At 39.3% G+C, this 11,162-nt stretch overlaps 2 protein-coding genes across 2 annotated transcripts in view; one reads left to right on the top strand and one right to left on the bottom strand.

The window, feature by feature from the left end:
• The first annotated feature begins 380 nt into the window (after positions 1-380).
• ZBTB8OS (zinc finger and BTB domain containing 8 opposite strand) lies at positions 381-7,305 on the top strand. Its single transcript, XM_082247815.1, has 7 exons — positions 381-523; positions 2,537-2,561; positions 3,394-3,515; positions 5,071-5,153; positions 5,232-5,284; positions 6,809-6,845; positions 7,197-7,305. Exons 1-7 carry the CDS (start codon positions 442-444, stop codon positions 7,281-7,283), a joined length of 489 nt encoding a protein of 162 aa, XP_082103941.1. The 5' UTR covers positions 381-441; the 3' UTR covers positions 7,284-7,305.
• Positions 7,306-9,186: 1,881 nt separating this feature from the next.
• LOC309548120 (uncharacterized protein) overlaps positions 9,187-11,162 on the bottom strand; it is an 88,503-nt gene continuing 86,527 nt past the window's right edge. Inside the window, exon 11 of the mRNA XM_082248085.1 lies at positions 9,187-9,966. Coding sequence (XP_082104211.1) covers positions 9,649-9,966 — 318 coding nt within the window. The 3' untranslated portion in view covers positions 9,187-9,648. The remainder of the gene's footprint in view (positions 9,967-11,162) is intronic.

Raw genomic sequence — 11,162 nt, 5'->3', positions numbered from 1 at the left:
GGTGGGAAATGTGAGGGAACTTTCGGTCGAGGCGTGCAACTCAGTGGGCGGGACCTGGCGTTTCCATGACAACCTTGGAATAACCAGGAGAGTGGCGTGTGGAACATGCGAGGGAGAGAGGCGCAGCACTGTAGTTGGACGAGTTTGAATATAAGTAAAGGGATATCACGAACACGCATGGGCTGTTATATATCAATAGAAATTAAAGATTTATTTTAGTGTTCACGGTGGAACAGCCTTGCTTTGTGTATTCTGCTTTGACTTTGGACGAGCCCGCGACCTATACGAAGCAAATGCTTATTATAAGACGGCACTAAGCACCTCCCCTTTCTCTTCCTAAACGTGAAAAACATGGCAGCCGCGTGAAACGCAACCCGGAAATCCGGCACGTGACAGGAAGTCACGGGATCCCGGAAGTAAATACCGCGGAAGTGTCCGGCCATGGATGAACGTTATTATACAATTACCGAGAAGCAGACTGCCGTGAAGGCTAAGTACCCGGCTGTCACCAAGAAGCATGAATGTGGGTATCTATTACCTGTCTGCTATGCAAAGGAATGAGGGGGTATAAAGTGAACCTGGTATTTGTCCATGAGGGCATAGCAACGTGTTCACGTGAAAACGTACCTTAGCGATGAGATGTTGGAAGGCCTACCCCCTCTTGGTAGCTTTACTCTCACCCTGTTTGTCCTGATTAATGATGTCACCAGGATAGGAAACCCAACATTGTGGTTTGCTACCAGATCTGAAACAGAGGGGAAATCATCTATTGGAGACACTTTTTATGGGTACAACTGTGCACTTTATTTCAAAGAGAATTTCTTTTACTTCTTGTTGTGTCCGTATGACAAGAAGTAAACACCTTCCTGCCCAGTCTAAAACAGAATGACGGCTGGGCGGTGGCCTTACCATCCTGACTGCATGTCATATGTTGTTCTTTGCAAGTACGGCGATCATTAGTGGCTCCCGCCGGTCCTTTAAGGGCTTTAGAATGTCGGGGTAGGGCTTTTGCCCATGTGACGGCCATGATTGGCTGTCACCGTGGTCACATGATCTGAAAACATCCAACTGCAATCAGCGATCGGGAGGTTTCTGTTAGCCGCTGGTCACTCTCGGCACCACTCTGTCGGTGCTATTGCAGGCAAATATGCGGCTGCTCAGCACCAAGGCCTGGCCACCGAGAGGCCGCATATTTGCGTGCGCTCGGCGCCAATAGGTTGAAGCAGTAGTATTCCGCTTTTTTTCACTTTTAACTACAGGTAAGCCTATAATAAGGCTTACCTGTAGGTACAATTAATATCTCCTAAACCTGCACGGTTTAGGAGATATTTGCAGTGCATGCAGCCGCTCACGCGCGCTGAAGGTCCGGGGGACCTTCAGCTTCCCTTGCCAGGAGCTTGCTGGAAAATGACTCCCGCGCGGCCAATCAGCAATGGAGTCAGCTAAGATTAGATTATATGAAAACAGCACGTTTGTAGTAGTGGATCCAAAGGTTTAGGCAATCTAAAGTTTTACGCTTCATGTTTACTAGCAGCTCCTAAACTTGATCGCATCGTTTAGGATATGAATGTTTTGACTGCCGGCTGTCAAAAAACGTTCCACTTGGCTGAGTCGATTTTTAGAGCCTGGTGGTTCTAAATTCAACAAGAATTTGCCAAAGTTCAAGCCTTGTAAGGCAGGCTTAAAGTGGCTGTAAAGACAGGATGTTTTTCACCTGAATGCATTCCTTGCATTAGGGTAAAAAATGTCCCATCTGTTGTTTCACCCCCCTGTTACCTGAGTGCCTAGCTCAACCCAGCGCTGGTTAGTATAACATGTTTATTATTTAAAAAAACATATATATTGTTTACAACTGTTTTAAGGCTCCATTCACACAGGTAGCCAGAGGGTGGTAAAAACGGGCATCTACAAGCGGACATGGTGCTGCTCAGGCGAGTACACATTAAGGCAATTTTAACACAACATGCAGAGTTGTAATGTAACTGTTTGGGACTGCGCCGCAACCGTGAGCCAAATACTTGGTTTGCAGTTGAGGTACACTCCCGCAATGCAAAATTACCATTCAGCACTAAAAAAAGAAAAACAAAAGAAAAAAAACTGACATCTGAAGGCAGCAGTATTGCCTCCTGAATGCCTGCAAACCACCACCTGCCATCCTCAGAAAAGCGATCCACCCCAAACTGCATTTTAGGGGAGTAGTAAACACTGTTGCTAGTGTAAAAGAGCTTTAGTGGACAAACCCAACTGCCATCGCGATAGTTGTGGTTCTGTATTTGCTCAGCCACAGTATCTTTGTACCGGGGCATCAGTCTTTGCCCGCCTGGAATTCAGTTTGGCACGTTATACTATTCATCCTGTTACTGTACTTATCATTCCTATGATCGTTGTGCCGTTACTGTATTTTGGTACTTTGTTTTTTCAATAAAGAAATAAAAAAAAAAAATCTTTAGTGTTTGTTAGTAACCAATTTATTTATTTTTAACTGGAGTAAGGTGTACTAAGCCTATGATGTAAATATATTTGTTTTCTCTTTCAGATTTGGATCACACTGCAGATGTTCAGTATGTACCTTTTTTTTTTTATTTTTTTATCTTTCATCTTGAATGTCTTCTCTGACATTCCTAAATAGTCAAACTCAGATGTTAAATGATTAACAAAACATATAGTGCTGGTTTCTCTCGTTTGGTGGAAATATACTTTAAAGGGCCACTATAGCTAAAAATATTGTCTTCTGGTAACTGAATAGGGTATAATAGTATTCTGTATATGAATGAATATGCTTCACATTTAAATGCAGACCAAGCTTTCCAGCAAAATGGTCAGTTATAAAAGTTGGGACAAGCCATAAAACACTGACAGAGATGCCTAGAATACTGCTGCATGATTTCTCTGCAGAAAGAAGTGTTGCTGACCCGGTAAATTAAGTCAGAAAAAGACTACTGTCAGGATTAATATGGGATAAAACTATGTTATAGGGGTACAGTACTGAGGTATAGTACTGCTATCCATAAACCACATCATAGATATGTCGTTTTTAATGTTGCTCACTTTATAGCTGTCATGCTTGTTTCAGGACAGTTATTCAGGGGTCAAAAATCCAGAGGCAGGCAAGCAACTAGAATTCCTGGGTAGAGGTCAGCAGTGGCAGCCCTCAAATGGATAGGTTTCCATTTTCAGTTCTTACAGGTTAACTGGATCCTGACCCAGCAGATGAGATTTAATGGGCTTTTTGTGCTTTCTTTACCCCAGCCACACACAGGAAACAAATGGCAAAGTCCTTTGTGTTGTTTTCGTGTTTGTTTTTTTTTTTTGTTTTTTTTAGCAGGCATAGTAGCAGCTTGAAATATAATTATGTTGGTTGACTAATTTAATGCTTTCTTGTGTCTTATGCAGGCTACATGCATGGGGAGATACTTTAGAAGAAGCTTTTGAGCAATGTGCTATGGCAATGTTTGGATATATGACTGACTTGGAGACTGTAGAACCCATAGACACAGTAGAGGTGGAAACTGAAGGTGAGGCCATCCAAAATAGTTTTTATATGAAGTAATATATAAAATATACACTACTGTGCAAAAGCTTTAGGCAGATGTAAAAAGTACTGTTAATTTAGAATTTTTACAGAAATAGAAGTGGTAATATGTTTTGTTAACATTTACCAAAATTGAAAGTAAATGAACAAAAGAGAAATCCAAATCAATGTTTGGTGTGATGATCTTGGCAAACTAACAATGGATCTTCTGTGGATGTAGGGTGCCTCAAATTCTTCTGTCTCTTCATGTAATTGCAGACAGACTCGATAAAGTTAAGATCAGGGCTCTGTGGGGACCAAACCATCACTTCCAGGACTGCATGTTCTTCTTTACATTGAAGATAGTTCCTAATGGCATTGGCTGTATGTTTGGGGGCGTTGTCCTACTAAACACTAGATTTGGGGCCAATCACATGCCTCCCTGATAGTATGGCATGATGGATAAGTATTTGCCTGTATTTCTTAGCATTGAGAACATCATTGATTCTGACCAAATATCCAATTCCATTTGCAGAAATGCAGCCCCAAACTTGCAAGGAAGCTCCACCATGCTTCACTGTTGCCTGCAGCCAATCATTGTACTGCTCTCCAGCCCTTTGAGAACAAACTGCCTCCTGCTACAGCCAAATATTTTTTGACTCCTCAGTCTAGAGCCCTTATTGCGATTTTTTTTTTTTTTTTTTTTTCTGCATCCCAGTTTTGTTTTCAATCATTGTTGAGTCGCTTAGCCTTGCCTTTCCACATCAAAGATATGACTTTGTGGCTGAAATTCTTCTGGCCAGACTTCTCCATACAGGAGATGGGTGTATCTGGGTCCCACTGGTTTCCACCAGTTCTTTGCTTATGGCACTGCTGGATATCTTCTGATGTCAAAGGGAAGTAAGTATGGTGTATTTGTCATCTGCTGCATTAGATTTCCTTGGCCAACCAGTGTGTCTACAGTACTCAACATTGCCTGTGTCCTTGTGCTTCTTCAAAAAAGCTTGAACAGCACATCTTGAAACCCAATTTTCCATTGATCTCTTTGCCTGGTAGAGACCTTGCTGATGCAGTATAACTACCTCGTGTCTTGTTGCTGTGCTCAGTCTTGCCATGGTGTGTGACTTGTGACATGAAAATGTCTTCTACAACCTTATCTTAGCAGAGTTTGGCTGTTCCTTACACAGATTTAAGCTTTCTACACAGCTGTTTCTTTTTCAATTAATGACTGTTTCAACCTACATATGAAATTGATAATCATTAGCACCTGTTGGTATAATTGGTTAATCATACACCTGACAATAATCTTACAATATCCCTGACTTTGGCTGTAAACCAGCATCCATTTTAACATTTGCACAAAGGGTAGTCACGCTGAATATTGATTTGATTTAGATTTTTTCTTCCTTGTAAATTGATAAACAATTTAAAATATATATTTTTTAAAAGCATTCTTACCTTAAAGCATTTATTCACAACTGCCTAAAACTTGTGCACTATACCGTACATCCAAAATGTTCTGTGCAGAAAACCTTATTTGATTTTATATTCTTTCCTAGGGGGAGACTTGATTTCACTTCTTTACAATTTCTTGAATGAGTGGCTATATAAATTCTGTGCCGACCAGTTTTTTGTTCCCCGGGTGAGATAATTCTTCATGCTCTAAAAGCCATAATGGTATCCTGAATTCTGAAAATTAATGGTTTTATTCCTTATACAGGAGGTAAAGGTGCTGCACATAGATCGTATGAGTTTTAAAATCCGTTCTATTGGGTAAGGAGTTTTTTTTTCTTCCAACAAACATGTATAGATAAGTTGCTGACACTTGGCTATTTGGCAGATCAAGAAATGTATTAAGCTTTGCCAGTGGGGACTCCAGGTAGAAGTTAAATAATAATTGCACTTTATAAAAATAAATAAAAGAGCTACGCCAATCACTAAGTTTGCAACTATAACTTTTTACTTTGCCTTCATTGTTGATAGAGATCTTTACTAGGATTATTAGTGATTCTACCATTTTTAGATTTTTATGGCTGCTAGCTATTTGCAGACAGAAGAATGCAAATGGAGTTTTATCAAAGTAAGCATCCCAGGTATTGCTTGCAATGCCCATGCTGACATACCCACTCTCTTGTAGGTGATGGTGAGGGATCAAGTAAACCTAGGAAGGATGCAAATTTCACATAACAAGAACTGCTTTCTATAATTTTACTTCTCCTTTCAGACTTTTTGTGTTACCTTATGTTGCTGTTTCCAGGGACATTTTAAAATAGGGAAGTAATAACAAAATGCTGAACACAATTTTGAGACCTACTATGTTGAGGTTGACCTGTTAAAAAAATATCTTCCCATGGTAATGGATTATTATCTATACTGTAGCAGTAAGGCTTATGTTACACTGCCAATTTTGTAGCCGCTACAGAATCGGGGTGAATTCACAGTAGAACGGACAGCTGCCAAATCGCTTACTTATCTAGACACTGTGCACTGTCAATAAGTTGAAGGAGATTAGAGCTAGATGTCAGATTATTATTTTATTAATATTCGCTTGATTTGTTAGGACCCATGCATACCTATGCAAGCACACATAGGTGTAAATGGATCCTTGAATTAGTCCTCCTTTAAAACACTCAACTGCAGCTACATAGAACAGAATGCAGTTTATACTTGAAATCCATTTTCATGCACTGAATTAATGGAGTGTCAGATTATATAGCAAGAGACACTGCTCAAACCACCCCGATGCTAACGCGATGTGTGGCCTCACCCCCGAACGTGTTTGCAGCCATCGGGGCTTGGTCACAGAGGGTTTTCATTTGTGCTTCATTAAAGCCTAGTACACATGGGCCGAATGTCGGGCGGAACTGGCTGACATTTGGCCCGTGTGTGCTGCAGTTGGTGCAACAGAAGCCAGCTGTTCGGCTGGCTTCTGTCAAAGGGGCATGACTGAAAAAGGTCTGCCGATTGGCTCGCGATCAGCGCTCTAAGCTAATGGCTGAGAACGCTGACCAGAGTGTTCTGTTGGAGGGGCCGTACCCTGTCAGAACACAATAGAACAGCAGCGGAGATCACTGTACTATCATCAGACAGTGGCTCCTCTTGAGCTGTCAGTTTTTTTTTTTTTTTTTTTTTTTTTGCTTAGCCTTGCTGGGTTGAACGAAAAAACATTTACTAGTGTTGGTAAGAGGCTTAACCCTAATCTGCTGCAAGTGAGCAATTAAAAATCTGAGCCCTTTAACTTGCATAACGTTACAATTGCTAAAAATGCTATTTTCTTTTTAATTTTTTTTTTCATAGGTGGGGGGAAGAGTTCAATTTAGCCAAACACCCCCAGGTAAGTGTTCCTAATCTCGTTTATAGGACAGTAGATTTAATTGAATGCAAGATAATAGTCATATGCCATGGAAATAATCTGGCACACTCATAACACTATTGCCTCAGCACCCAAATATTGCAAAGAAAAAAAAAAAATTTTTGAATGGAATATTTATTTAATATGTGATACCAGATTGTTGAGTTTGGATACTTTTTCAGAGGTATGCAAAAATAGATGCCCTTACACTCTTGTAAAGTGTACCTATTACTTTTGTATGTAAAGTTGTGACGGTACATATTAAAATGAGCACACATCAGTGCATAGTTACAAGCACATGTGTACTTATTCTCTGTTCTGCTCTTTTGACAGGGTACTGAGGTGAAAGCCATTACATATTCAGCCATGCAGATCTGTGAAGACGAGAAGCCGGAAGTTTTTGTTATCATTGATATTTAACTTGTGGATTATTACACTTAAAGCAAAAATTCCAGGGGAAAAAATTCTGTCTTTTGTTGTATACAAATAAATCATCTCAAAAGATGGTTATTTTAGGCCCAGATGGCTGCTGTAGAAGGTAAAAAAATATTTGTTCACACCAGATATTACTATCAACCAAAAACTTCTGATGTTTGGCTTTCGTACAGTGAAGAGCTCATGTAGTTTACCCTCCCTTTCCTCTCCTTGTCTATTCACAAAACACCTTGCATTTTGCTTACAGAATACAAAGTGTTTTGTGAAAGGATAAAGGGAGAGGTAAACGACAGGATCCCCTCACTGTACGAGAACCATGGCTCTTAGCAGCAGCACAGGACGCTCAGTGCTCACAGTAGGATCTGGCTTGAATGAAATCGTTTTTATTTTTCCTTTGAGTTCTGCTTTAAAGTGAGAGCTTTTGAGAGCTCTGCCCCACAAATAAAGACTTCTAAAATCTAAAGAAAAAAAAATGTAAGAAAAAGGAGAAAAAAAACCTTTCCAATGTCCTTAGTAATTGGCTGTTTCCCGAAGGCTCCGGTGAGGTCAATGGGTTTCACTGCTTCCTCCTTGAAAATCTAAGTACCTACAATCCAGTGAGAATGCACTCCAGGACAGGAGGGGGTGAATAGCTTCCAGAGAAGCAGACCTAGCATTTTTATGCACACCTGCACTGAAAAACATGTAGGCTGCTATTGCTGACCATCTGAAAAATGTAGTTTCCTGGCTGTCTTTGGCTTCAATACTGACTAAGAACAAACATGCAGTAGGTGAGGTCAAAGCCCCTGCTATGCATTATTGTTCCAGTTTAGTATTGCAAAAATATTTAAAGCAAGTTAACATGCAGGAAAGCTAAGCATCTAGCAATTTTAAAAGAAGACAACAATAGCAGCCTCAGTGTTCCACCCATGATAAGTATCCTTTAAAACCAGTTTTTTATATTTTTTTTAATGCATCTCTGAAGCAACCCCCCCATTTGGAACGAAAGGAATGCTGTCATGGAAATACTATTTACATCCTAGCTGTCACACTACAAGAATTAAGTTGGAAATTTGTATGATGCTTTTAAGTTTGTACTTGAAACCAGATTTTTTTTGTGTTCACTTGTTCTCAGCAATGAAATATGTGATATAGATTATATATGTACATATTCTATATGTATAATTTATAAATTATTTTTCACCAACTGCGTACAAAAAATGTTTTTCTTCTAGTGTTATTATGCACAAAGCAACATCTAATGCCATATTCACACTGATGTGTTGTCAAAAGGCAGCCTGTAACAACATGGCAACTCAGGTTTTAATAGACATAAGCTTGTTTTTATTCAACAGTGCACCACCATGCAGATAGATCACATGTGTGTTGTGGTGCAGTGCCATTAAAAATAAATGGCAATATTGCACATTTCTGTGAATGAATACAAAGCTTCCTCTTATTTGGCTGAGGTGGGCTGATGACATTACGCTCTCTGACTTGGCCAATCAGACTAAGCTTTGTATTTAGGAGTCCTGCTCGGACCGACCCTGCATTGGTTCGTGTGTAAGACGGTAAATTGGTTGCACAGCCGGAACCCAGCACTGTGTACTGTATGTAGCTAAAGCTACACGCAGTGCTTAGAGACAATGCAGCACTTGGTGAAGGAAATAGTTAATTTGGACCAGTGAAAGAAAACATGGAAATCCAGCTTTAAAACTAACATTTCATATTTTTTTTAACAGCAGTGGAATGATCGTCAGGGTTTCTTATTCACGTTGCTGGCTGTTGTGAAGCCAATAGAATACACTGGCAATATTAGGGGACCCTTATGTAAGAATATAAATAAGAGGGGAACTAGGTATCTTGTTTCCAAAAAAAGCCCAAGGGTTATTTAGTTGGTTTACAGTTGTTTGAAGTGAAACAATTTAATTGCTGGCTAGCAGGGGTAATGATCAGAATTTACAATACATTGGATGTATGTAAAATTTATAGTCCTTCATAATGCAAACTTTCAGAAATATTTAACATCTCATAATATATGCAAAGCTTCAAATATGAACATGTGCATTTTACAGCAATGCAGCTTCTTGCAGCCATGAAAATATTTCACAATATGCAAGAGCTAAATAAAAAGTTATGTATTTACAGATGAAGAAGTGCTACAGCAGCCATGAATGCAGATGCAGCTAATGAAATGTCACCCTGTAAAAGGCAACATATCAGCTGCTAAATAAAGTGTGATGGTGCACAAATGTCAATAAAACAAATGTGTACATAGATAAAACCACTATACTAAATATATCACCATCTCACTCCCAGAAATATTCTGTACACAAAGAATAGCAAAGTCCACTCCCCCACTTCCAGAATTTTATGTTATTTGAGATTTCACATCTTCCTCTTCGCTGTCTTCTACTTCCTGAATGACCAGATCGGATTCTTGACGTTCTTTGCCATTTTCATCTTTCACATCGTCCTTGAAATTCCAGGCTTGCTCCCTCTCATTCTCCGGTGGAAGCACCAGGGGTTGATCATCCCCAAAATCAAAGCTGACACTATCTAAACCAGCTTCTGACAGACATGGGTGACAAAGACGATATCTTCTTGTTCCATCCTGAATTACTCGCCCTGTCAGCTCAGTGACCGGGAGCTTGCAGCGACGGCAGATAAGTTTACCAGCTTCATGTATCTATGATAGTCAAGGGTTGGGGAAAGAAAATAATATTTAATATAAAATAACAGTGCTAAGTAATACAGACAGCTGTGTTCTTTACAGAAAACAAGGAAAGAATATAAGCTCTTTTGACAAATGTAATTCTAAGAACAAAACTGGAGGTAAAAAATATCAATAAGAGCTATTTTTAGCATCAGTCTATGCAGAAAGACATACTATATTTAACACCCATACACATTTTATACTGTGAATTACAAAAGAAAAATAATCCACTATAAAGCAGGGAGGTTGAATGAGACAAAAGCTCCTTTTAGTAAACTACAAATCTCTATAGTTGACACTATAAGGCCTCTTGCACACGATACTCCTGTTTGAGCATCGCCTTTTTCCAGACCTTTTTTTTGTATGTATTTGCGAGTATTCGTGCGTATTTGCGTGCATTGAGGCTTTAAATTACTGACCAAAAATGCAGATTTTTCTATTTTGTTCTTACTGAAGAATGCACAGAGCTTGTTTAAGTGCCTGTGTGCACCGGCACATTACAATTAATGGACTGTATTTTAGCTCAGAAAAAAAAAAGCTGTACTGAGCTTTTTCATGCTGCTAGATGCTCAAACAGGAGTATCATGTGCAAGAGGCCTTAAAGTATTAAAGGGCAAGTAATAAAAATGAAAACACATACAACATTACTTTAAGGTAAACATTACACTATTAAATCAAAGTATATACTCTCAAAAAAATAATTATTCTCTATTAAAATATATCTAAGCCCAAGAATAAAAAACGGGATGTATTGCAGCTTACTGGTTCTCTATTGTGGTGGCTACATTAGTTGTATTTTTAAGCTTCAGCATATTTTTTAGCAAGTACATAAAATGTAGTGTTCTTTTAGGAGATAACCTGGAACCTTCCAGGTTATTGGTGTAACACTGTCCCTGTCCACCCAAGTGCCTTCTATAGTGTTCTCTTCAGGCTGGGGAATCTGTCACACATTTGCTCAAAGCAAGAGATTAGATCCCTATTGAATACTACTGACAAGCATTGGATATAGTAGCTTATGAATTACCTTCTGGTTAACCTGTAACATTTGTTTTCCTCAATTTTATTGGTTTTACTCTTTTTCTTTTTTTTCAAGTTTCTACAGTGGAGGATATGCTTGTTGCTCCTCCCGAATACATTGCCGGCACCTAAGGGGTGGCAATTACGCTGTT

Source organism: Pelophylax lessonae, assembly GCF_965119305.1.
Source record: "Pelophylax lessonae genome assembly, chromosome: 2".
NCBI classification, from domain to species: Eukaryota; Metazoa; Chordata; class Amphibia; order Anura; family Ranidae; genus Pelophylax; species Pelophylax lessonae.
Note: the sequence above shows the minus strand (reverse complement) of the source record. Positions and strands in the feature narration are given on the sequence as shown.